A 27,077-nucleotide genomic window follows, 5' to 3' on the forward strand; every position below is an offset into this window, starting at 1 on the left:
TCTACTCGCGCCAAAGGCAGCCGCGCCGCCCCGCCGCCGTGCTCCGGGGTGCCCCCCACTGAGAGTCGCCGCCTGTGCAGCCGCTGCAGGCAGGGGCCCCTGTAGCACGCTGTCTGAGGACAGCTCTATTTCTGCTCTTGCGGGACATACAAGCGGGCCTTATTTTTCTGGGCCATCGGGGAGCACGCTGGCTCACATAGCATCCAGGAGTCTACATTTAGAATTGTCTTCATTCACATTCTTTCCACGCGGCTCACGGCTCCTGCTCTGGGAGAGCGTGGTCACTTTGCCTGGGCCAGCCGCTGGAGATCTGCCTGCCCCAGGCCACACAGCCCCTGCGAGCAAGCCGGGGCCGGGTTGTCTGGCTGAGCTCTCCGCTGGGGGTGGCCATGCCTGTGCGTCCACCGTAACCAGCAAAGACATGAGAGGCCACGGCATGGGGCAACTAGAAGCATTTTCCAGGAGCGAGGAGATCCTATGGCAGGCAGCTGGGCTCAGGCTGGGCGGCAGGGAACCTCGGGTCACGGTCTGAGGGTCTTGCTGGGTGATCCGCGTTGTCCTATCACAACCCCTCCTGCCGACATCAAGGACAAGGCTGTCAGCCACTGTCCAGCCTCCTGGCCACTGTCCTGGATTTGTCTCCATCAGCCACTCCACGCAGACACCATCGGCTCCTGCCACCAAGTTCCCAGGACCGTAAACAAGACGCAAAGGGCTGGTGTCCACCTGCAAGGAACGGGAAGACAGACAGAAAGGACGGACAGCAGGTACGGAGGGCGGGGAGGTCTAGGGCCAGCTCCCTCGGTCCTCCAGCTCCTGTTACCGCCACCTCCACGAAATGATACTTAGCAATGCAATGTTTCCTGACCTCTGGAACAAGACGATTTGGGTCGAATATCCATCACGTATGAACCGACTACTAATTTATTTCTAGGTGTAAGAAGGGCGGGGGAGGAATTCACATATGGAACCCATGATTTCTTAGGTGTTATTTTTCCACCACAAAGCTCTGCTCAGAGCAGAGGGAAGTCTGTTTAGATTTTTCTATAAAGGACAGCAACAGGTAAATGATGATATAGATGTTCGAGGGTGTGTTTCTTTCAATATGAGGGATGTCTAAGAAGTTCATGGCAACTGTGTTTTATGAGAAAACCATGTGTGGATTTCAAAATTTTTTTGCGCGAAAAATAAACTTAATCCTCCATTCCATTTTTCTCCAAACACTTTGAAGCCGCCCCATAAACAAATGACTCACACTGGGGACACTTGGCGTATTTGCGTATGTGAGGGCCTTTGATCCCTAGCGCCACACAGCCAAGGCGGCGTCCTGTCCACTTCAGAGATGGGTAGACCGAGGTGCAGAGAGGTGAAGTGATTTAGCTGATGAGAAATAACTGGAAACTAATGGCGCCACGGCTCCTAATCGGTGTCCTCTTTTTAAGGTTGCTCTGCATCTCAAGTTCATGTTTTTCATCTGCCAAGTTGGCCGGTTAGGTTAGGGAGGGAGGGAAGCCAGGGAGGTGAGCATTGTTGGGCCTCCCTCGAACTTTCCCTGAGTGCAGAGCAGTGAGCAGATGTCCCCACGGCCGGGGCCTGGGGTCCCCAAGGCCACAGACAGGTGTTGTGGCACTCAGGAGGGGAGGTCTGGGTGCACCTGCTGGCTGGGATCTGATACCTCGGTATATAAGGCAATGAGGAGCTGTTCTTTCTGACTTGATGGGCACAAAAATGCACAGAGCCGGGTCTCCGTGACCTAGGCCAGCAGCAGGTTCAAGGCCAAAGCTGGTACCGGGCTGCACCTTGGGCTGGGGCAGAGGCTGCTGCCCTTGAGGAAGCCTCGGGGGTGAGAGGGGCAGCTGCAAATAGATGCAAAGGCACAGGATGCCACAGACACGCATCCAGAGGCCTGGAGCACTGGCTGGAGCTGGTCGCCTCCGCCTTCTCAGGCCACAGGCCGGCGGGGGCAGGAGGGGAGGCTGAGAAAAAGTTCTTGCATTAACTCCTAGCAGTAAAGGACCCCTAGCAGGGCCAGCTCAGGGAGGCCAAGGAAGGCAGATGCCCCAGGAGCTGGCCTGGCATGAGCAAAGGCACTGTGGCCGGCGAGGGGAGGAGAAAAAGATGCTTGGGGTTTGCAGGCAGTTTGGGGAACAGGTGACCCCAGAACAGAAAGCAGCCGTTGGGAATCCAAGGGAGCCCATCTCAGGGGCAAGAGGTGTCAGCCCCTGCCGGAGATAAAGCGGGGAGCCCCCACCTGGCCTAGGGGACCTGTCCACCGGCACTGGAACCTGGCTGGGCTTGCTAGCATCCCATAGCCTTCTGCATCTTCCCTCCCTAACCCCAGCCCGGCCTTCCCGCCCCTCCCACAGCTGGGCACGTTATTTTGCACCAAAAGCCCAGGCAGCGTACTCTTTCCTCGAGGAATGCGGTGATGAAACCGGCTATTTCTGCCCCAGGACATCAGCAGGCCTGGGACGGGCGCTGGCTCCCGAGCGTGCACACACACACACACACACACACATAAGCATGTTTGGCTTTTTTTTTTTTTTTAAATGCCTCTCTAGGCAGACGCTCGCTTTCTCACCTTGGGGTATTTTTATTTGAATCTAGGCGCAGGCATAGCTTTAGCAATGGCTTTGGAACTGTGGTGAGGGCCCAGCTAATCGGCCAGCAATTTCTCACCGCCCAAGTTATCTATTACCCGGGGCTGATCTGGATGTAAAAATAGCCACTGAGGCTGTTTGTTTAATCTGACTGTTATTTGACACCACGCGGGTGTTCCAGGGCTGACTGTTTGCCTCTTCCCCACCAAGTACACCACTTGGTTTTTCCGGCTGAGTCTCTATTTAGGTAAAGCGTCACTGACTTCCAGCCTCTGGCCGGCTCTGGGACACAGATTTCCCTGGGCTGGGCAGGTTTGTGAGAAACAGGGCATTCCAGGGCTCAGCTGCACCTCCCTCTCATCTTTGGGGCAAAGAGGGAAAAAGAAGTTTGGACGGCTGAAGCGGGCGGCTGCCGGAAGAACCGGGTTCTCTCTCTCTCTCTCTCTCTCTCTCTCTCTCTCTCTCTCTCTCTCTCTCCCTCTCTCGTCCCTGGGGAAGAGGCCTAAAGCTCCAAGCGCTGAGACCCACAGAGTGTGGAAGGTACAGTCGGGACTGCTTGGGGCTGCTGGAGGCTTGGGGAGGGACAGGGACGCTGGCTGTGTCGGGGGGCATGCAGAACGGGGCGACAGGTGCTAGGGTGCATGTGTGCCGGATGTACGGTGGGGAACTCGGCACAACAGACTCAGGCCCCGCGGGCGTGACTCTGTCTTTCCCTGTGCTCGGCCCCCGCATGGCTCAGCGAGCACATGCCTGGGGATGAGCCACTCCATGGTCACAGATTCTAAGGCGGTGGAGGTGCAAGCGATGACTCCCCTGTCTCCCCCAGTGCTGGGCGGGCGGGACCACACCAGTTGTAAGAGAGGGGGCTGGGACACATGTCCCCGGCACAAAGCCCTCCCCAGACTACCCAGTCTTACCCGTCCCCAGGGCTGGGGGAGAATGACCTCAGGGTGGGCTTGGCCCAATTGAAAACTCAGCTCTGTCTTGTTTTCGCATGGAGAAGCTGATCTTTGAAAAGGACCATTTTGAATACGTGTGGAATGCTGGCTAGCCCTAAGAGAGATTGTTCTTGAGGACTTTATAAAATACCCCATAAGTATAGGAATCCCGAGGTACACATGAAACACACAAGTGCACACTGCAAGGGGCCCGGGGGCCAGCATTTGAGAGTCCAAAGCTCTTATAACAAGGCTTGATCAACTGTGACCAGTGCGCTGCATACCTGATTTTGTAAATAAAGTTTTATGCCACGGCCACACCTGCTCATTTGCATATTGCCTCTTTGATGCCAGCAGGGACCACAGAGCCTGCAAAACTGAAATCGCTTACCAAGGGGTCTTCCCAGGAGGAAGCTGGCCACCCCTGATGTACAGGAACATTTCTTGAGATGAGTAAGATTAGCACAGGTACGCACACACTTGCCCACATACAGAGAGAGAGAGAGAGAGAGAGAGAGAGCAGCAGTTCTCACTGTTAGAATAACCTGGGGACAGGACCATTCAGGCCCCCTGGAGCCTCCCACACCCCCTGCCTCAAGTCCATGCTTCAGGTCTGGCTGGCACAGGAAGTGTTCAGTTTGCGTCGTGGTGCCGCGTGGGTGAGCTCCGTTGCGTTCGGAGTCACCAGATGCATAGCATATCCGTGTGGCCCCGGGGCTGAGCTGGCTGGATTGTGCTTATCATGATGGTTTATTAATAGCCCCCGCCGGGTAACCCCAGGCCAGCCCACGTCTGCCCCCTCGTTCTCTGGGGTGGGAAACATTGTGCCTGCTCTTTTGTAACCAGAAGCTCATTGGCGTGGGAGCCTCCGTGTGTGATGGGGAGGGAGGAGGGAGCGCCCGTGGGATGCTGCGTCCTGGTGTAGAGAGATTTGGGTCCCCTGGAAATGGGGAGAGGGAGCCGTGTGGTGGACACAGGGAAGGCTAGAGGCGGCCTCATGGCCCCGGTTGGGGGACTGCACCTGCTCCGGTGCCCTCCCGCTGCGGCTGCCTTTGCCCCTGAGCCTAAGGAAGCCCTGGAGACCCTTACTGAAGAGGGAAAGCCCCGGGTCTTGAAATAGCGCTGTCCTTGCAGTCTCTGCCAGCAGTTTCGCCCGCCGAAGCCTGCCGGTGGCGCCCAGGCTGGAACGCCTTCCTGGTTGGCTCTCGGCGCTGCCATCTGCCCAGGCTTACTGGAGAGGAGCAAAGGTTTTAAGACAGGATCCTGCTGGGGCACCGGGACCCACCAAGGCAGGAAGGAGTCTTGGTTTGATTTCCATTGGAGGGTTCTGACTCCATTTCACCAAATCCACCCCGGAGCCCTGTAACTCAGGCTAAGGGTGCAGCCAGTTAGCCGTGCGATACCAGAACAGCTCTGTTTCCACCTGGATTCTGACGCTGCCGTGCTGTGAGCGGAGGGGCGCGGGCAGGTGTCTGGAGTGGGGAAGACAAGATAGTCACCAAGGCTGGGAAAGACCCAGAAATGGAGCATGGAAGTACACGCCGGGGCTGCAATGTGTCAGCCCAGTGCAAATCATCAGATGGGTCTAGAACACTCTCGATGTGGGGACTGCGTGTGTGACCAGGGCTGTGTGCGTAATCCCAGCCTCCTGACGTCCTGAGCAGGTTCTCAGCAGAGCTGAACCTCAGTGGGAGACGTGCTAGATTATTCTCAAGGTCACAGGCACAGTAGGTCTAAGATCCTTGCAAACAGGCATGCTTTTGAGGCCAAAGCCCAGAGAGCTGAAGTGACTTGCCCCAGGGGTGCCCAGTGAGGGACTCAGCTGAACTTGGGATCCAAGTCCAAAGCCAAGGTGGTGTCCCAACTGTGTCCATACACCTAGAGCTCACATAGCATCCAGCAGATTCTCTGGAAAGGAAAGCAGGCACTCAGCAAGGGGTCGGAGTCTCCCCCAGGAAACGCAGGTGCACCCAGGGAGGCACGCAGGCGTCACCCCTCTCCTGACACCTCCAGGTTGCTGCAGAGATGGTACAGTGTCCCTGGGGACCTGCCGGCTCTGCAGGGGCTACAGCCCAGGCCAGCTGGATTCACAAGCCAGCTCTACCACCTCCCAGCAACGCCCCTTCCCCGCCCACGGGCCTCAGCTTTCTCTTCTGTTAAAATGGGAAACATAACAGCTCCCCTCTCGAAGGCTCCCGCAAGCATCCAATGAGAAAATGTGTGCAAAGTCCCAGGCACGTGGCCGACACGCAAGGACTGCCTTCTCCTCTCTGGCCATGTATTTGTCCAGCTTCAACTCCAACTTGGGTCTGCGCCTTCCAGAGGGTGTCACCGAGAAAGCCCGACACTTCAGCGCTCAGCTGATACGCACTCCTGCTCAGCTGGGAGAGCAGCTGACACACACACCGTGCAGGACCGACCCCAGCCCCACGGCCACCGCTGGGCATATGATCTCCCCTGCTGTGCCAAGGATTGTGGATCTGTGCACCTCCCCAGGGACTTAGGGCAAAGTCCCAGCCTTGAGGGATCGGATGATCCCAGTGACCTGTGCAGCCACGGATGCCTCAGAGAACATGGACATCAGCCAGGACCACCACCCACTGCCAAGGGAGAGAAGACAGTCAAAACCTTGGGGTCCCACTTCCTGAACTTGAATCTCAACTCTCAAGGGCAAGGGCAGGAGGCTATGCTATAACCGAGCACCTGAGATTTGCCCACATCAGCTCTGGTGACTTCCTAGGAGAGACAGGTGGAGCAACAGTGCCCCTTGTACACTGCAGCTGCTGGGCCCACGAGGCGCTGAGGGACCCTGAGCACCGAGGCCAGCGAGGGCTTCCCTGAGCACAGGAGCCGGATGCAGGCAGGAGGCTTGGGAGGGGGCAGGCTCCGGGGTTCTGGGCAGTCCCAGGTCACTGTGGGGCATCACCTCCCTTCTCCCTCCCCTGCACGCCCAGGAAAGGGACCAAAGCATCCCCAGGACTCCAGGGACCCCAGCCCTGGATTAACTGGGCTCCGTGGTGGTGATGGCCATGACATTGACCGCGTAAGTCGCTAGGTGCCAGCTGCTTAATCTTCACGACAGCCCCAAGACAGACGTCCCATTGACAGACGGAGAAACTGAGGTGCCAGGAGGTTTTTATTGAGGACGGGGTCAGCTAGGTCATCCAGGAGCCAAGGCCAAGGGCAACTGGCCTGCACCCCTGCCCTTCCCACTTGGCTCTACTGCCCCCGTCTGGGGATTAGAAATTAGGGAAGCAGGCACTTGGTGGGCAGTGACCCTACGCTCTATAGACTGCCACTCTGCTCTCCCCACGGCCGGTGCCATTCCTGCCACCATTCCTGCACCCCCATTGCCTGCTTCCAAACCCCAAGGCCTCTTTGGTGACTGCTGTGACCAAGCCACCATCGACATGGACCTGACTCGCTCTTCTGAAGGCTGGCAGGTTCAGACACTGGCTGAGCTGGTGCCTGGGGGAGGGGTTGTTTCTGGATGGCACCTCCTCACTGCATCCTCAGCCCAGCAGGCTTTCTCTGCCCGCTCTTAGAAGGGTCCTGCTCCCTCTCCCGGGCAGGGGTAGGGGGGTTCCACCTGCATGGCCCAAGGCCCTCCCCTCCCTGGGGGTCCAGGTCTCGGCTTGGGTAGCCACAGCCAGACCCCAGCAGGCACTTGTTGCAAACACCTCCATTTGCTGAGTCCATCCTCTGTCTAGTCTGGTCCTGGCTCTTGACCTGTGTCCCTCACAGCTTCCCTTGTGGACGGAGTAGGGGGAGGATGAGGAATGGGAGGCGGCTTTCAGAGGTGGCTCCCTGGCCTGATTCTGAGCCTCGTGCTCTTTCAGTCCCCTCTGCTGTGGACACAGCCAGGGGCTTCTGCACTAACTAGGAACCAAAAATTCTAGGAGCTTCCCGGCTGCCTTCGAGCCAGCTAAGCCTCCCAGGGCTGCCGTCCAGGGGTGCTGCCCCCAACACTTCTCCCTCCCTCCTGTGGGCTCCCTCTAGATCAGGCCCCAAGGAGGAGTGCCTGTGCCACCCCTTCTCACTCCACGGCCACAGGACTCGAAGTGAGGTCCAAGGAAGCCAGGGGCAGGTGGCTCCCCAGAGGGGCAGAGAGGTGTAAAGTGAAGGTTTTCTCAGCTTGCAGCAGACAATGCAGAGGGTGCTGGCGGGAGCCAGGTACACACAGGTGACAGGGATCTCCTCGCCAACAGCCACAGGTCCGAGCCCCATAGCACCCGGTGTCAAACCGCCCCAGGCTCCATGTACTTCCTCTGGAAAGAGCAAGAGTAATTCTGACGTCACGAGGCTGCTGCATTCATTATAGGATAATACATATTGACCGGTAGGACTGGGTTATCAAGGGCGTATTTAATAGCAGGTGCTTAGTCGATAGAAATGTATTTTACTCGTTCAGTTGCTCATTTAACAAAGCAATGGCCCAGGCTAGACTCAGCACTGCACGAGGGCTAGGGCCACAGCACTGAAGCCTGGCCCTGGGGACCTTCTTCCCAGGGTGGGCCCCCGCCCCCTCCCAGGGTGCTCAGACCTTGGTAGTCATGGCGGTTTGAGCCCCAGCTCTCCAGCTCTCTGTCTAGATGGGAGTGGAGCATGCTGGGAACAGGGCAGCATAAAGGCGGCTTCATGGGGGATGCTGAAAGCTTCTGATCCTAGATGCTTTGTAAAAACCACCCCAGACCGTAAGTCCTTAGTAAGTCCCGAAATCTCTCCCTATGCTGCCAACGGGTTCTTTCCAACGAGACTAGAAGAAAACAGAGTAGGAATAGGTGAGGGGCACGTGTTGGAGGGGTGAGTTTTCTGCCTGGAGTTTCCCTTTGCATGTGGATGGATGCGTGTCTCCACGCACGCTCCGTGCAGCGCTGCAAAGGGATTTCTCGCTGTGCATCGGCGGTAAAACCTCTAGGGTAAGGAGGAAGGGTGAGTTGCGCACTCAACTGCTGCCCAGCAGCCCGGCAAGCTAAGTGCAAGGCTGCAGATGGAGCCTCCTGGTCCAGGTGCCCCCAACACCTGGTGCATCAGGGACCCTGAGCAGCCAGAGACCCTGGGACCAACAACTACAACAGTTCCTTCCCTGGCGTGGGGAGCAGCCCTGGGGGTGGGTGGTTTGGGGTTGGTCCTTACTGTCCCTGTGTTATAGGCATTGTGGCACAGTAACACGGCCAAGCTATGGCCAGAACAGATTTCCAGTTCTCTCTGCCACCCAGAACTGCCTATGTGATTCCTCTCTCGTGTCAGCCCCTGCTGCTTCCAGAATCCAGGGCGAGGCATTCTGGGAAATGTGGACGAGCAGAGCCGGAGTCCAAGCACACCTGAGTGACTGAGTGAGCAGGTGCCCGATGCGGATGCTCTCGGACAGCCATTCGCAGCCTGGCGGGACTCGGGCGGGCTCGATCCACAGAGGCTGAGACCACCTCCTCAGGTGCCCCTATTAGCTCCATTTTACAGATGAGAAAGCTGGGGCTCCCAGACTCCATGTCATTTTTATTTATGCCAAAGTTAGATGATTTCAGCAAACGAGGCACAGCGCCAGGGTCTGCACCCAGATCCCAGGTGGACCCAGCACGCTGGCCACCGTGCCTTTCCGAAGAGCTGGGGCCAGAAGTCAGCTTCAGGCAGGGCCCAGTGCCATTGAGCAGGACTGAGCAGGCTGCTCTCCCCTAAGGGCAGCAGAGCCCTACCTGCTCTCGGCCTGGACAGGGCCTCCAGCGAGCCCCGGGCGGGATGGGCAGTCCAGGAGTGCTTACGTGCTACAGGGCGTAGGGGTCCCTTCCTGTGTATTGCTGCTCATGGAGAGTTCAGACTTCTACGAGGCCAAGTTCAGACTCCTGCCAGGCCAGGGCCGCCATCGGGACCCCCAGGATCTACCACCTCGGGCTCCTGGAGCTGGACAAAGCCAGGCTTGTTCTCTCTCCATTCAGCTGCCCAAAGAACAGACAGATGCAGAGCTTCAAGGGCAGCTTCCCAGAGCCCATCTGCTCTTCCGCGTGGAATCTAAGTGAACTTGAAAGGTTTTCCAAAACAAAAGAGTTTGCAAAGACAGAGCGATCACCACGTGGTGGGAATGGCTGGGACGATCTTGGAGTACCGACCGCAGGCTGAGGTCAGGGAGGGGGCATGGCCACTAACCCCGGGGGTCGGGGGAACTGGGTTTTCTCAGGTGTAAGATGGATGCGGACCGGAGCCAGCCCTGCAGACTGGGGAATACGTGTGACTGCAGGCCTGGGCAGCTGTGCACCCGAGCTCCGCCCACTCCACAGACACCTGACCCGATCCGATCCGGACTGCCTAAGGAGCCACACCCCGCTCAGGCTGCTCTCCCTGATTCGTTGCCCAGCGTGCTGGGCGTCTCCCAAAAGCCACAGGTTGAGAGCCTGACCTCCGATAGGCGGGGATTAGGAGGCAGAGCCTGTGGGTAATTGACTCTCGAGGGTGGTGTCTGCTTGAAGAATTAGTTTGCTCAGAAGAGACCAGAAGACAGTGTCTTTCCCAGCCTCCCTCTGCCTCTGGCTCTGCACATCAGGAAAGGGACCGGTCCACCCCAGACTCAGATCTGCCAGCACTCTGACCTTGGCCTTGCCAGACTGCAGAAGCAGAAGAGATGAGTGTCTATCATTTCAGCCCCCCGGGACAAAGCAGCCCAAGCTGAGACTCTCACCCACAAACACAAATGAGGACATTGCCCCCTGACACCTGAGAGCCATTGACGGCTACACAGAGAGGGCAAGAGCTTGGCCCCAGACCGACCAGTGAGCCGCAGGTCCAGAGCGAGGCACTCAGCACGGCGGGGGTGGGCGGCAGAGCTGGGCTGCCACGGGGTCCTCCCGGCCCACACCACACCGCTCCTTAAGGCCTGCCCACGTTGGAGCATCAACCACCCAAGCCAGAAAGCAAAGCAACAGGAATCAATTGCAATTTGTTGGGGTCTTCTGGGTGTGATCAAGCCGACCTCTGTCATCTCCGGTCTGCCTGCTTCCTTCCCTGAGACGGGAAAATGCCATTCAATTAAGGTAATTAATTCACCCGAAGACCTCGGGCCCAGAACCCACACTGCAGGCACGCGGTCAAACCCCAGCAGCAAAGCAAACCCCAGTGCTTCCTGTGGTGAGGCCAGCAGAGAGGAGGAGGAGGAGTGAGGCCGCCCTCAGCAGCCTGCCTGGGCCCCGCCTACAGGTGCCGCCTGAGCCGCCCAGCCAGGAGGGACCCCACGTTTGCCAGCTGAACCCACACTTCCGCTCCCACGGTTGTCTCAAGCCCCTGAACCAAAGAGGACCTTAGCGCACACAGGAGCCGTGGCTGCGACTGTGTCGTCCCGGATTGACACCACCTGCGTATCCACTGACTGTGACCCCCTGTGGGTCCTGAAGGTTGGGGAGACCCTCAGGTTGCCAGATGGAGAGAAAAAACCCAGTAAGTCCAGTGGGATTTGAACTTCATAAAACAAGTCATTATTTTTTTAATATAAGTGTATCCCCATATTGCACGGAACATACTTTTACTTTAAAAAGTACTGGATTTTTTTGTGTGCAAAATTGACATTTTCCTGTGTGCCCTGCATTTTTTATCGGCTCAGTCTGGCAGCCACAGCTCTGTCCAGGGTGGGTCCCAAGCCCAGCTCTGTCACTCACCAGCTCTGAGATGTGAACTAATCTCCTTCATCTGTCTCACAACAGAGTGACCCTGCTAATGCACAGCCGTGGAGGTGATGACAGGTGGCCAGTCCCCAGTCCCGAGGTCACCCACAGGGCTTCCTGGTTCTATGTCCCAGCCCCAGGGCTCAGAAGAGGAGCTGTATATGGAGCTTCGGGATAGGACACAGCAGGTGGCAGTCAACACATCTGAGCCCGCCCACCACTACCAGCCACTTCCTGTGCTCCTAGCCTGGGATGCCTTAGACTGAGCCAACACACAGAACTTGGGCTGTGTGACCCTCTCGGGTCTGGGCTGGCTGCCAGCCCTGGGGAGCCGTCAGGGAGACGTGGAGAACGTGGGGCACCAGAGCTCTCGGTGTCCCTTGCGCCCTGGTCTGCACACCGCACACGTGCCGCAAACCTCTGTCATCACATCCTTGTGGCCCAAGAAGTGCGCTCAGCGGCGGCAGCAGCTGAAAGCATTTGCAAGTGACACCGCCTCCCCTGCACAGCGGGCACCCGGTCAGCCAGGGGGCCTCGCTGCACAGATCTGGGAGTCTCGATGGGCAGTTGGATCCAGAGCAGAGCACGCGGAACACAGCAGGGCAAGGGATTCGGTGGGGACAGGTTCTACAAGGAATCGAAGACAGTAGGGGCAGCGGCGAGCAGGGGACAGAGAGGGACATTCCAGACAGAGGGACCCAGAGGTGCCACTCCAGGACAGGTAGGGGCCTGCAATCCCACCTCTCCCAGAGCTGGGGGGTGAGGGAGCTGGATCATGAGGGACGGGCGAGAGGTCAAGGTTCACCACCCAGAGGGTTTTAAGAGTGATGTGTGGGCACTTGACGGGGACTGGGAGAAAGCAGAAAAGCTGAACGTCCAGTCCGTGCCATGATTCTTTAATAGCATTGTACAGAGTGACCTGCAAGACAGCATCGCGTCGGGAAATATTTGGGGAAGAGTTAGAAATTAATGATGACTGCGCAAAGGAGAATTAGTGCTTATCTGAGACAGGGCTGATCCGTGGAGACACATGCTCAGATTCAGCTCGTTAGGTGTAGTTTCCCTCCCTCCCTCCCTCCCTTCCTTTCCATTCCTTGTTTTTGAGAAACAGAGACAGGCGCCAAGTTCACTGGTTCACTCCCCAAATGCCCACAATGGCAGGGGCTGAGTTGGGCCAAAGCCAAGTGCCAGGAACTCAAACCCAGGTCTCCCCCATGGGTGGCAGGGACCCAAGTACTTGAGCCGTCACTGCTGCCTCCCAGGGTGCACATTAGCAGGTATGCTGGAGTTGGGGAGCAGAGTGGGGGATCGAACCCAGGCACTCATGAGGGGAGCTGGCGGCTCAACTGCTAGGCTCAGCACCTGCCCTCCGTTTGATATATTCTGAATCAGAACAAGGGTCTTGCAATAAGAAAAAGATAAAACACACCCTAGAGGGGCATTCTCCCAGCCTCAAGGCAATAGGAATACATATTCACGTAGTGCCTAGCTTTCCTGGTGGGTGTGTCATCAGACCCTTGCTCTCTCCATTGGCTGAGCTGGAAAATGAAATCCAGTGCAAGTTGTCCCCAGGGCCTGGGATCCTGTTTCCCTCGGTGTGCACTGGTCCCTTGAAGAACGTGCTGGGCCTCAAGCTTGCCCCTCCCGCCACGTGGCCAGATGGACCCGGAGCCGGCAGCCCAGGGAACACAGGGCTGTGGGTTCGCAAGGGGCAGAGAGGACCAGCTCCCCTGCTGACGCCCAGCGTTTAGATCACGTCATTAGGATCACACATTCATAGTGTGGCCCGAAAGAGAACCCCAGCTGATGTGCTCAGCAGATGTTTGCAGGAGTGCAACCAAGCCCCGCCCCCACCTACACACACACACACACACACACACACACACCCCAACTTGGAACACTGAAATTGATTAGAAAGACGGGGGCGGGGGGATGCTGACGTCATGACGTCACATGCTAATCCGCATTCCCAGTGAAGCACACTCCTTATACCAGTGGTACACACCATGGTGCTAACAGATAAAGTTCATGTTTTTGAAAGCTTGGAATTGGTCGGCGCCGCGGCTCACTAGGCTAATCCTCCACCTTGCGGTGCCGGCACACCGGGTTCTAGTCCCAGTCGGGGCGCCGGATTCTGTCCCGGTTGCCCCTCTTCCAGGCCAGCTCTCTGCTGTGGCCAGGGAGTGCAGTGGAGGATGGCCCAGGTGCTTGGGCCCTGCACCCCATGGGAGACCAGGAGAAGCACCTGGCTCCTGCCTTCGGATCAGCGCGGGCCGGCCATTGGAGGATGAACCAACGGCAAAGGAAGACCTTTCTCTCTGTCTCTCTCTCTCTCTCACTGTCCACTCTGCCTGTCAAAAAAAAAAAAAAAGTAAAGAAACTCCACTTGGATTCAAATTTGCAAATTCGAAATATGGGGCAATTCTGCAAAGACTGGATTATAATATGGGGCACGGGGCAGGTACCTTAGAAGCTTGTGGAGAACAGGCCGCAAAGAGAAGTCGATTTTGGTGCAGGGCAACGAGATTCCCATGCATGAAGAAGTCTTCTGAAAGTTCATGGAAGACGTGTGCTTTGAAAAAAATTATGCATGGAACTCAAAATATTCCGTACTCCAATGAACTTCATGTTTTCATGCCATTTTTCCCTCAACAGTGTGCATTGCATCACAATCGTGGCAAAAGGGTTTGCTCATTTATTTGGAAGGCATCTCTTGTGTTGGGCACGAATGCACACTGAGAACAGGCTGGGATGCCAGACAGCCTGGGGTGGGATGGGGCGGGGCGGGGCCGGGGGAGCTGCCACAGGGAGGCACCCAGGCTCAACAGGAGAGCCAGGCAACAAGCCACCAGGTTGATACTTAATTGCACTGCTGCTAAGTGCTGCAGGGGAGGTGGAGAAGTATGCAACAGAGACACTCCAGAGAGCTTGAGGAAGCTGCCTTGCTGAAGGGATCCGAGCCCAGGGCTCTGAAGCATGTGTAGGAGTTAACCAGGTATCAGGCAAAAGATCCCCCGCAGGAGGAATGACACGTGTAAAGGGCCTGAGGCCAGAAGCTGCCTGGGGGAAAAAAAAAGACCAGGAGGGCTGGAAAGGCAGCCGTGTTGGGGAGAGCAGCCCAGGATGCCGATAGGAAGAGAGAGGCTCCTTGCACAGGGCTGACTGTCATCTGTGAAAGCCAGGAAGCCACCCAGGGGCTCCGAGCCGGAGGTGCAGGTGCACAGATTGGATGTTCAAAGCTGCTTTTCTGAGGAAGACCTGGTGGCGCCAGCTGCAGGGGAGTCCACCACCGGCTCCTCTTCCCCCCAGCTCGGCCTCATCACTGTCGCCTAAGTACAGCCATGGGTTTGAAAGAGGCCGGAAAGACGCCCAGGGAACCAGACCGAGGTGGCGATCCACCAAATCAGAGTCCCCCTGCCCCACGGCAGCGGAAGCCCCCACAGACGCCAAGGAAAGGGATCTTGAAGGCCAGGGCCCCTCTCGGATGCCCACCAAGGCTTCGCGACTCACTCCAAGAAAAACATGCTATGGGGAAGGGCCTGAGACGCGGGACCTACCCGGATGGGAAGCCACCAATCACCGACTTGCACAGGGCTCCTGGGACTGTGCAGCAGGTGCTTCTGTCAGCACTGAGCCAGGGTCAAGGTGAAAGCCATGGCAGTGGATGCCCGGCCGTCAGTTGTTTTTTTAAAAAGCTGCTTCGGAGTGCCAGGCGAGAGTAGCTATGGGCTTCTCAGTAGCCAGGGGAGATGTGACAGAGGGAGACGGGGGGAGGGGCACACGGGAAGCATGCAGATGCACAACTGTGGGACATGGAATGCAAGGTGGCCTGGAGGTGGAGGGAAAGGGGAAGGCAGAGGTGCCTCTCACATCTCCCACATCCCCAGAGACAGAACAGGTGCATGGGAGCCTGGGCTCTGCTTTAAACATGGGAGATGCTGGCAGCCGGAGCCAGGCTGTGGGCAGCCAGAGCCGTGGGCTGCAGCCACACAAGTGGCCTGGCCTGCACGTGCCATCTGGGTCTGGGTGCTGGCTGAGACCCCAGCGAGGGGGAAACCCTCCTGTGTCGAGACTGTTAGAGCAAGGACAAAAGAGGCTGGGGGCTGGGAGTGGAGGGGCTCCAACAGCCCAGGCCCGGGAGCTAAGGGGCCGGAAGCATCCTCAACGGTGCTGCCCAAAGGTGACCCCTCCCTTCGACCTGAAGAGTGTCCTGGGAGCCAGACGCTTCAGCGGGTCAGGCCAACTGCCTTCAAACAGCGCAGTGACCCCGTAGCTTTCGCACTGTCTTCTGGAAAATTCACTTCGACAACAATGCCAGGGAGTCTCTGAGGCCACTGGGTAGGGGAAAGCCCACCACACTGGAGTGAGAAGTCCCCCAGATGTTCACTAAACCTATGCAGCGGGTCATTCTGCACCTGAGTCTCCCCACCTGTGGCCCCGGATGGATGCTACCCTCACACCCATATCGTCCCGAGCGCAGCTGCTGGCAGTGCCCTGGGTTAGATATTAATAGCAAGCTGAATGTTTCAAATGCCCTTGATACTGCGGGCCAGGCATGAAAAGTTCTACTATACCGATCATTTCTTTCCCATGCCTCAGTTTCCCTTCCAGGAAAAGAAAATCCAGGGAACTGAGACAACTCAACCCAGAGCATTGCTGCAAAGGTTTGCCAAGCTTCTGGGTCTCTGTGCACAGTGCCGAGGTGTGGAAGACTGCCTTCCTGGCTCAGAGAATTTTCTAGTGAACGAGAGAAAACAACAGCCAGCCATTTCTAAGACCTACGGGTTATGGTACATGAGCTGTGACAGTTCCGCCCCAGCTATGAAAGAGATAAACCCAGGCTGCTGTGGGGACCCAGCGCAGGCCATCTGCACCAGCCTGGGGACTCAGAGAGAGGCCCTCGCCGTATGGTGACAGATACGATGCACCTCGGTGACTCTCCAAAGAAATATGCTCCCCAAATTTGAGCTATTCTGAGTATTAATATTATTAATAAACTGCCTTGGACTCACTTCATAGCCAGGAGCTCCAAGCCAGGGGAGGGCTTAGGGAAACCCCAATGGTCTACATTGAAAATTTGCATGGTGGAAGCATTTTAATAAGTTTACACTGAGCACTGGGAGAATCCTCCTGGGCAGCTTTTTGGTTCTTTTAGCTGTCAAAAGAGATGCTCAAGTCTCCTGCCAACAATAAATGGGATACTACACCAGCACTTGCTGAGTGGCGTTGAGTCTGGCCGCTCCAGTTCTCTTTCCTGCAAATCCTCAGTTAGTCATTCAGTGGGAGACAAGGCCTTTGGCCATGTTTTACCAGCAGAAATAAAACCACTCATACCTGGACGGGTAATGTTAGCAATCCCAAGGATTCCTGAAGATTCCGTGGGCCGCGACACATTAGTAACTTTTGGAAGGGATGTAAATGGATGGTAGCTTGATATTCAATGTTGATTTTCAATGTGGAGTTCAAGTGCAGATTTTAAAAGAAAAACAAACCGAAAGCCAAGTGGCTCGTCGTATCACTGACATTAAAGACACTCTGTCCACTGCCCTCGTGGACCATAAGTTCCACTGAAATTATTTTTCCTCTTTTTTCTAGATGAGCCGTGATGATACGCAACACGGGCATGAGAAGTTTTAAAGCTACAGATCTCGAAACTCACTGAGGCAGGGACCTGCGGCTCCTACTTCTGTAACAGGTACGGAACCAGCCCAAGAGCCCACAGGTGGGAGCACCTGTTGCTAGCCCTAATGCGGAGGGGCGTCACTGGACATGGCGGCCGGGTGAGGCCAGCTTTGCGGCCATCTCCACTGACGCCAGTCTTATCGCATCGAGACTGAGGACTCCCCTAAACAAAGCTAGGTGGAGGAGGCAGGGCTGGGGGGATGGGCTGTTTCTCCTTTCCCTGAGGCGGGGTGCCTTGGTTATTTCTAAACGCTCTGGATAGAGTTTGCAATGATGATGCAAAGGCCAGATAAAGCAGAGACAGGACGTGTACTAAGAGGAAATGGGAGGTCTCATAGATTCAAGGTGAAGATTTGGGGGCGGCGGGGGAGGGGAGAAGCTGGGGAAAGCGTGGGGGACCGGGCAGCCCCCTGAGCATACTGGAAACTCTGGGGCCAGGAGGGTGCCCGTGCACACGTCCACTCTGCATGACCCTGAGGAGGAACAGAACCGTCCACGGGCCTGTCCTGGGTCTCACGCCTGCACTTGGCCCAGGCACCTTGACTTTCAGCCCCCCTGAGACAGAACCTGACCAGGAGAGAAACTCCCCAAAAGGCACCAAGTGTTGTCACTCAGAGGACAGACATGGAAGCTGAGGCTTAAGAAAATAAATAAAAATAAAAAGCCAGTGCCTGCTGGTAGGAGGGTATCTTCTTGGCTGGAGCTGTTTGCCTGAGTGAGACCCTGGATATAGGTCTCCAGCTACCTTCTTGCCATGTGCAGGTGAGGTGTAGAAATCCCAGCACGACTGCCAAGATCAACAGCCCAGCGTTCACGGACACCCAGAGATGCCTTGGCTCTTAATGGGCAGGAAATGTTAACTGACGGAGGCCAAAGTCACTAACGCCCACCACCCCTGAATCCCAGAAACACAAGCTCCACGGTGGCATGGCTCAATCACAAACTCAAGGCTTTGCAGCGTCATGGAGGACCCGGCCACCCTGCCATCCCCAGCAAAGCTGGTTCCTCAGATGGCACAGGGAATGCCTTGTGTCCGGCCCCGACCCCACCCGCCCCCCCCCCCCCAACAAAATGCACAAGTTCAAGTTCTAGCCCCTGTGCCTCAGAGTGTGACCTTCCTCAAAAGTAGGGACTGGTGCAAGTGTCACCAGTTAGGATGACGTCATTACAATGGGCCCTCACCCTTGGGACTGGCGTCCTTATGGAAAGGGAACGTGGGACATGGAGGGAAGCAATACGGGGAGAAGTCGGCCGCCCGCAAACCAAGGTGAGTGAGCCATCCCTGCAGACCCGCGGGGCCACCCATCCAGCCGTTCACCCTGGCAGGAGCGGTTCTGCAGCCCCTGCTACGGGCGCCCTCTGCTAGGCTTCCTGTCTGCATTCAGAGCAGGGAGGGAGGGCACAGCCCCAGTGGAGACAGCGGGGAGGGCGGGACCTCTGTGTCCCCGTCGCCAAAGCAGCATCCCCAAGCCACCATGGCCGGGCAGCAGGAGGAGCGGGGGCCAGCATGGGGACGATGTAGGGTTGGTGGCCCGTCCCTGCCACCCCTGGGGCCGCCACCCTCCCTTTCAAGTGGCCTTCTCCAAGGCGTGCCCTTGCTGCTGCCACTCCCATTGTGAGTCTGGGATCTGCAGCCTGGAGACCCAGGAGGAACTGAGTCCAGACACAGCCTGGGGACAGAATTCCTTTCTCCTGGGGGGAAGCTTTGCCTTTTTTTTTTTTTTTTTAAGCCACTCTGCTGAGGTATGATTGACATCCACCAAGCTGTGGCCATTAAATGCACACAACGTGGTGACTTTGCAAAGAAGCACACTTCCATGGTCTTGATTTCTCACTGGGTCTGTGATAAAGAAACTAAACAGAAGAGCTTCCCTCATAGGAAATGTTTGAAGCACACAGTACAGTGCTGATAACCATGGGCAGCATGTGCTACGCAGCAGGGGCCCAGGTCCTATTCTTTATTTATTTGTAAGGCAGAGAGAGAGAGAGAGAGAGGGAGGGAGAGAGAGAGAGATCTTCCATCTGCTGGTTCACTCCCCAGATGCTCAAAACAGGCAGAAGCCAAGAGCTAGGGAACTCCCTCTGTGTCTCCCACGTGGGTGGCAGGGACTTGAGCACTTGGGCCATCATGGGCTGCTTCCCAGGCAGGTTAGCAGAGCAGCTGGGACTCAAACCAGCACTCCAATATGGGATACCTGTGGCTCTGCCTGCTGCACCACAATGTCCACCACCTTTTTAGATCAGGTTATTGGTTTGGGGAGTTTTGTTTTATTTTGTGCTTTGTTTTGTTTTTTTTTTTTTCTTTGTTCTAGAGTTGTAAAAGTTCCTTAAGTATTTTGCCTATTAATCCTTTATCAGATACATGTTTGGCAAATATTTCTTCTGTTTCATGGACTGTCTTTCCATTTTGTGGATTTTTGCTGCACCAATAATAATAATAATAATAATAGGTTGTTTTGGGCCCTCATGTGCATTTTTCTTTTGTGGCCTGGGACCTCGCTCGTTTTTCTCCCACGGCCACCAACTGCTTAGACAAGGCCCACCTGCATGATGGGGCGTGAGCTGATTTACTCAGAGTCTACCGATTTCAAGGTTAAGCACACTTGGAAAACACCAGCACGGCAACGTGTAGGCTTTGCCAGAACTGGGTACAACAGGCTAGGCTCACAACATTGACCACCAAGGGCCCGGTGGCTCCCCTGGACCGGCAGGCAGTGCCCGTGCAGAGCTGCTCCGCTGAGTGCTCTCCTCACATCCTGTGCTTCTCTTTTGCAGAAAACAGAGAAGAAAAAAAAAAAAGTGCATTTGTACCTGGTCACAGAGGAGCCTGAGTCTGTGGGCAGAGGACTGACCACACCTGACCCAAAACCACTGCCCAAAGGCGCCCGCCGGTTCACCGAGGCCATCTTCCCAGTGCCGTCGGACGATGCAGGGGAACAAGAAGTGCACGGATGGGTTCAGCGACACCTCCAGCATCGGCAGCGTGTTGGACGAGGCCGACAGGGAGGTGAGCAGCCTCACGGACCGTGCCTTCCGGAGTCTGTGCCTCTCCGAGGACCCGTTCTTCCACGACTCCGATCTGGCCCTGTCCCAGGACCCCACCGGCCAGGTGCTCGGGGCGTTCCCCCAGGGCACGGTGAGCCACACCCACAGGAAAAGTGGCATCTGGAGCCAGCTACCGGCATCGCAAGGCACGGAGCATGCGGGCTGGGCGGCCACCTTCCAGCAGCTACCCAAGTACGTGCAAGGCGAGGAGAAGTACCCCAAGAGCAGCCCCCCGCTGACTCCGGCCCAGAGGAGGCTGGAGGTGCCGGTGTCGGGCCTCAGGAGCGGCAGCAAGCCCATTTCCAAGGTCTCGTCACTCATCAAATCGTTTGACAGGCCCGAGAGCCAGCGCTGCGACAGCAGGCCGCCTCCCAGCAAGCCCCCCGTTCTGAAAACCACCCCCAAGTTCGCTCCTCTTCCAGACAGCGGAGTCAACTTCTGCTTCGATTCCGCCTTCTTAACCGTCCGCAGAGTGCCCGCCGAAGTGTCCAACACGCATCAGAACCAACCCAGCAGGAAGCACGGAGGCCAGGAGTCCCCCAAGAACCCCGACATGGCTTGTCCCGGCTCCGGCAGCTTCCTCCCAGGCGTGGACACTGTGACCAGCTCAGCCCAGTTCCCCTCCCCGCCCCACAAGCCAGCCAAGGGCGACCCGGGGAGAGGCAAAGAGTGGGCTCCCAAGGGGACATTTCTACACAGTGAAAACAGTGCTTTCGAGTCATGGAACGCCCACCAACCCAAGCTCTTGGAGAGAAAGGACACCGCGGACCCCACCCCAGACACCAAGGCCCCCAAGCTTTACCAGGATGCGCCCTTGCTAAGGGAGCCCCAGCCCCCCGAGCACAAGGTGTCTCCCTGCCAAGTCCGGGCCAGCTGCGGTCAGGAAGAGAGCAGGTTAGCGGCAGGGGCTCTGTCCACGTCGGGACCCTGGGGGCTCAGGGACCCGGGATCCCAGGCGTTCGCGACGGAGGGCAAAGCTGCCAGCTCAGAGCCTGCCCCTCAGGTGAAACCCAGCCAGCCTCCCTGGAGGAAACCGAAACTTGGCAAAGGAGGGAAAGAGAGTCTACAGGACGGGCCAGAAGGGAAGCAACAGAGCCCCAGGAGGGAGCCGCTCTTGTACACAAAGCACAATCCCCAGGGGCAGTTTCCAGAACAGGAGGCTCCTGACATGCCTGGGGACCCCAGCCAGCAGTACAGCCCCCCCTTTAACATCAGTAAGCTCCTGACGCCCATCATCCCCACCAAGCATGGTCTGGACGCCTCAACCAGCCAGCCGCCGGACACAACCCCCTCCCCGCCTGGCCAGCTCAATGGCTACCAGGAGAAGGAGCCCGGCGAATGTCCCTCACGGGACAGCTACAAGTCCAAGGCCCCCAGCCTGCTGTTCAACCTCAAGGATGTACGGAAACGCGTGAAGAGCACGTACAGCCCCTCGCCTCTCCTGAAAGGGCTGGACGAGAAAAGCAGAGGGAAGGCTGACGGCCAGCAGGAGGCCCTCAATGACTTGCTGCCCCTACCCAATGGGCTCCAGGAGAGCCCACCTCATGAGCTCGCCCAGGACAGCCCCGCCGATGCCCCTCCGGCATCCTACACCGGCACCCAGCAGGACCCGGCAGCCCGCCCCAGTGAGACCTCTGCAGGCAGCTATGCAGCCCTGGGCTCGCCTCCGACTCCTGCCCAAGCCCCGTGCTGTGTCAACGGGGAGGCTGTGGAGAGGAGCTGTGATGAGAAGGTTGAAGCCGCCGAGGACGGGGAGGCAGAGGTGGGTCCCGCCAGGCCCGGCTTCCGGCCGGACTCCAGGAACCGCCGCCCCAGGAAGCACCTGTCCCTGAAGCTTACGTGTGGCTTGGAATCTGAGGCTGTGGCGGTGGAGACCCAGCAGCTGCAGAATGGGCTCCCGAGATCCATCTCCCAGGACACGGAAGCCGAGAGAGAGCTGGGGCTTCCGAACATGCACCCGATGCAGAAATTCTCCCCAGGGCCTCTGTCACCGGAGGAGGAGGACGTGTTCTACAGTGACAGCCAGTCTGATTTTACGCCTGGCTTCCAAAGCAAGGCCAAGTTCAGCACCAGTTCCTCGGATCAGTCCTTTGCTTCATTCGACGAGCCGCAGAAGCCGTGGTTTGCCGCCACCGCCGCCGAGAGCCAGCGGGACGACAGGAGGAGTGATGGGAGTGCAGGTGATGGTGAGGAGAAGGAGAAAGGGGATGTGGGGGGCAGTGAGGCCCAGCCTCAGGCCGCCGCCGCCGCCGGGAACCGGAAGGAGTGTGTGCAAGAGCACAGGCAGAGGGAAGCGTTGTTGCAGAGAGAAGGGGAGAGACTGCCTGCAGGGAGACAGAGGGAGGCATCCACAGAGGAAGTGGATTTCAGAGGCTCTCAGCCCGAGGTGGTGAGGGACAAGGCCCCAGTGCACGCCAAAGACCCCATCCCCTCGCCACCTTCTGTGGCCAACAAGCACATACTGTTTGCCATCAAAGACAACACGCTCAGGGCCACCCCGGTCATCAAGCCGGTAATGCTGCCTCTCCTGAGGGCCATGTCCTCCGAGGGCTCGCTCAGTGGCAGCCACAAAGGGGACGACTCACCCAGGCCAGCGTGGGCTGAGGACGCCCAGCTGGGTGCCCCGGAGAGCCAGGGTAGGCGTGGCAACTGCACCCCTACTGACGAGTGGGGCACCCACCTGAAGCCCGGCGCCTCCCACGGCCTGGAGGACCAGGACACAGCACAGCAGCCCAGGGCGGCCAGCATGGAGGCCTCTCAGCCAGCGCACGAAGAGCTTTTCCCAGATCTGCCACTGGTGGGAGAAGGGGACAGGCGGAAGGTCCCCCTAGAGGTAGCCCGCAAAGCGTCCTGGAGCAAGAGTAGGTCCGCCATGCCCTGGGAAATCCCTACCATAGCTTTACCGGACAGCGACAGCGACCAGGCAACTCAGCCTCGCCCACAGCCGCCGGGCACCTGCTGGGAGGAGCAGGCGCGGGGTTTCCAGGGCCACTTTTTGGCTGCACCCAGAGCAGGGCCCCCAGGGAGAAGACTGCACCCCGGGGAGGCGGCGGCAGTGGCGGCTTCCCCAAACCCCAGCTCCCAGGAGGAGGGCAGTGCGTACTCCCCCGCAGCCAGCAGCCTTTGGGACGACACTTCCCAAGCCCCCAGCGAACCGGCGGACGAGCCCCCGCGAGCCAGCCCCTGGGCCGGCCCTGGTCAGGCCAGGGTCACGCGGCGCGAGGACCTGACGCACGCCCTGGTGTGGGAGACGGACGGCTCCGATCCCCAATTCGAAGGGGCCTCGGAAGATCTCCGGACGCTGTCTCCGAGAGGCGCACTGCGGGACGCCTTCCCTAGCCCCGCGGGCCCCCCGGAGAAGCCCGAGTCTCCTGCTCAGCCGCCGCCGCCGCCGCCACCACCACCACCGCCGGAGAGGGCGGCCGGCAAGCCTCCCGCAGTCCCACCCAAAACGGAGAAGGCCCTGCGGCGCGCCAAGAAGCTGGCCAGCAAGCGGCGCAAGAGCGAACAGGTGCGGGAGAAGCCGGCCGAGCCCGGGGACGCCACGCCCGGCGCCACCGCCGAGGACTGGGCACGGGCGGAGCGCAGGCCGCCGTCCCCGGGAGACGCGCCCCGGCCGCGCTGCGCCGCGCTGCGCTCGCTGCCGCCTCCCGCGCACCGCCACTCGGTGTCCGGCTTCCCGGAGCCCGTGGGGAGGTGGCCCGGGGGCCCCCAGGCGCTCACACCCCTGCCCCCGTACCCCGCCACCCAGAAGGTCCTCCAAGACCCGCAGTCCGGGGAGTATTTTGTCTTCGATTTGCCGCTGCAGGTGAAGATCAAGACCTTCTACGACCCCGAGACGGGCAACTACGTCAGGGTCCCGATCCAGGCCTCCGACGGGGGCTCCCCGGAGCCGCCCCCGGCCGACGCCCTGGCGGCCCCGTACGTCCTGTACCCGAGCTGCCGGCCGGTGCCCGTGACCGCCCTGAGGCCGCTGCGCTGCTCCTCCCAGCTGGCCGCCCCCACCTTCCTGCGGCAGGCACCCCGCGCCCTCGAGGGCGCCCGCGCGCGGCCCCAGAGCGCCCACGACGTGGGACTGCAGCTGAGCGCCGGACCCCGGAGCGAGCCCGCCCCGCAAGCCGCCACTGCCGCCCAGCGCCCCCGGGGGCTGCCCAGGAGCCCGGTCGGGGCAGGCGCGGAAGCGCCGGACCTGGGCATCATTTCCACCGATGACTTGGAGGACTTCGCCACCGAGGGCATTTCTTGAGGGTCGCGGGAGCCTGACCCCACCCCACCCCACCCCCACCAGAGCTTAAGGCCCCTTCCCCCAGAGCCGCCCACGAGTGCACCCGAGACATCAGTAGGCCCCAGGCATTCGCCACCAGCAGGTGCAGGTCCTGAGACAGCCGGGCCTCTGAGGGAGGGGGCTGCTTGCATAGCCTGGACTCTCTGACCTCCTTGGCGATCCAGCCCCCTCACTTCCTCTGCCCCGCCACTAGCATGGGTGGGTCACAGGACAGTGGGGCTCTAAGGGTGCACTAATGCTGCACCCAACCTGCCCGCTCCCAGATCGGAGAGGCCCCCAGAAATGCTGAGCCCTGCTCTGGGCCCCGAGCACCCTACGGGGCCACACACCACACCACCTCGACTCCCGCCTCCCGCCAGGGGCCAGGCAGCACAGGGGTCCTGAAGCTCCAGGACCTAGCCAAGGCCGTGTCCCAGATATGATGAGCTTAGAACGGGTTTACTTCACCAGGGAAAATTTGTCTCCAGAAGCTTCTCCCCCATCAAAAGGAGGCCACCTTTTACAAAGTGAAACAAGTTTGCAGATGCAGTTCTGTCCTGTCTTTCTGTGAGCAGTGGGGGGGGGGGGGGTGTTATGGGGCAGGGGATCTCCGCCAGGAAGGAGAAAGGGAGACCCTCAAAGATGGCCCAGGGAAACTGAGTCAGGCCCTGGCTGCGCCTGTGTAGTGAGCCGTACCTGCCCCAGCCTCCGGGGATGCAGAGAAAGCATCTGAATGGGGGGGGGGGCATGTGTCACCGCCCCTTTGAGAGTCTCAGAGCAGGTGCACAGGCAGGTGCACTGGGGTGGGGGGAGCCGTGCCGAAGCCGCTTCATTCCTGTTCTGGGAAAGACCCACTCCCTTGTTTATGTGGGGACTGTGGAGCCCCGAGCGTCAGGGGACTGTGCAAAATGCCCGGACTGCTCTGCTTGCCAGGTCAGCCCACGCCGCCACTGAGAGATGCCGATTGCAGACTTGCATGCGTTCGGGGCCTCTGAGCTGATTCGGAATTGTGATTTGGGGTCAGGGTCGTTCACCTGTTTGCTTTCTCAACAGGTACAGCCATACTTGAATTTCGTTATGACAATGCTGCACAAACCCCCACCCCATCCCAGTGCTCTGAATTTGGCTACCTCTGGTTTGCCAGCCAGGTGAGCAGCTGTGAGAGCAGGCATGCCGTTGTCCTGTAAATCTGACTGCGTGCGAGGAGAGCAAAGTCCTGCCTTGATGCCACCCCCACATCGAGGTCCCCTCCGCTTTTGTCATCTTCCTAAAACAAGAAAAAGCATGCCTCTCTAACATCTGCAGCGCCCTCACCTCAATGACAACCGTGGTGACAGCAACTGTGTCCCCACAAGGAAAACCGTGACTTTGGGGCATTTATTTGCCTCTGTCTTAGACGTAGCGCTGGCAGGACTGTGGGTGGAGCTAAAGCCCCAGGGACAGGTGCGTGAAGAGCAGTCCCCTTGGCTGGGCTCTGGCAGCTTGCAGCATCGAGGGAGTCCAGCCAGAAGGAAGCCCTCGCTTGCTCACTGCAAAGCGCCCGGGATCCCGGAAGCAGAGGCCTCCAGGGGACAGAACTGACAGTCACTAGCTGAGGACAGCTCCTTGGCCAGGGATGGCTGCTCTCTGTTCGACTCTAAGAGAAGCCATTTGTGCCTCCTTCCCTTCCCCCTTTTTCTTTCTTCTGTCTCTCCTCCCCCCAACCTCTCTCTCATTCCCCCTCCTCTTCTTCTCTTCCTTCCAGCCTCCTCTCTCTCTGTCTCTTTCTCTTTCTTTAGATTTATGTATTTATTTGAAAGGCAGAATTCCAGAGATAGGAAGAGAGAGAGAGAGAGAGAGAGAGAGAGAGAGAGAGAGAGAGAAATTGAGAGGGAGAGAGAGAGAGATCTTCCATCCAATGGTTTACTCCCCAAATGGCCAGGGCTGGGCTAATCCAAAGCCAGGAGTCAGGAGCTTCTTCCAGGCCTACCACATGGGTGTGGTGGCCCAAATACTTGGGCCATCCTCTACTGCTTTCCCAGGTGCATTAGCAGGGAGCGAATCAGAAGTGGAGCAGCTGGGACTTAAACCGGCATCCATATGGGACGCAGGTGGCAGATTTACCCACTGCACCACAGCGCCTGCACCACAGCACCAGCCCCACCCTCTCTTTTACAAACAGTTGCACTGTGCCAGGCACTTTGATGGGTGCTAAAGACACCGGAACTATGAGATCTGGTCTCTGCGCTCAAGACACTAAACTCTAACAGAGGAGAAAGACAGCCACGTGTTAGCCATTGCCTAGGTTGCTCTGAGCGGCTCCTAGCTCCTGCTGGAAGGAAGAGGGGCTTCCTCTGGGAGATGGGGCATGACTTGTCAGCCAACACCAACTGATACGTCAGCTTATGAGAAAAGCAGGCTTCTCCCAGCCCTAGTCATCGATCACAGATGGCGTCGATTAGATGCCGATAGATTTGCCTTACTGTATCAAGGTGCATTGATCTAGCAAATTGTTCTCGAACGTTTCCAAGCAGCAAGAGCTGAGGCAGTGCAGCTCCTCTCTCAGGATAAGACCTTTCTTGATATGCTCCCTTCGGCTTTTGGGCCGACATGTCACTCATCTGACTTGCTCAGAAAAAACACTGCATCTACCATTGTGTTATAGGACGGTGGTGAGAATTATGAAAACATAATTTCTGGAAACTGTGGGTGTCTCTCACATCGTCTGTCTGGACACTGACCCTTTGTTTTTTAATGAGTCAGGGCCTCTCTCGGTGTCTCCTGGGGAGGGCACAGACATGTGAAGCATCTCAAAGGCACAAGCAAAGGTCCTGGGGCTGGTCAGCCAAAAATGACCAGGAGCTCCCATTGTGCAGCCTGTGCCTGAGATGGGGGTGCTGAGCCTGGGCCCAGTGAAGTTTTC

General features: G+C 58.1%; 1 protein-coding gene across 2 annotated transcripts; it reads left to right on the plus strand.

Annotated features, from left to right (window-relative positions):
* Window positions 1–58: 58 nt before the first annotated feature.
* Window positions 59–26,857, plus strand: C15H10orf71 (chromosome 15 C10orf71 homolog). Of its 2 annotated transcripts, none has more exons than XM_051823700.2 (3): window positions 59–767; window positions 16,780–16,879; window positions 19,642–26,857. In XM_051823700.2, exon 3 carries the CDS (start codon window positions 19,793–19,795, stop codon window positions 24,155–24,157), a length of 4,365 nt encoding a protein of 1,454 aa, XP_051679660.2. In that variant the 5' UTR covers window positions 59–767; window positions 16,780–16,879; window positions 19,642–19,792; the 3' UTR covers window positions 24,158–26,857. The 2 variants fall into 2 exon arrangements, with proteins under 2 accessions (XP_051679660.2, XP_051679659.2); XM_051823699.2 differs by lacking the exon at window positions 59–767 and adding an exon at window positions 1,322–3,140.
* Window positions 26,858–27,077: the final 220 nt, after the last annotated feature.

The sequence above is a fragment of the Oryctolagus cuniculus genome, chromosome 15, assembly GCF_964237555.1.
Source record: "Oryctolagus cuniculus chromosome 15, mOryCun1.1, whole genome shotgun sequence".
Lineage (NCBI taxonomy): Eukaryota > Metazoa > Chordata > Mammalia > Lagomorpha > Leporidae > Oryctolagus > Oryctolagus cuniculus.

Bases quoted from the DNA above. Each gene is read 5' to 3' on its own strand.
- C15H10orf71 (XM_051823700.2), top strand. From the start codon at position 19,793: ATGCAGGGGAACAAGAAGTGCACGGATGGGTTCAGCGACACCTCCAGC.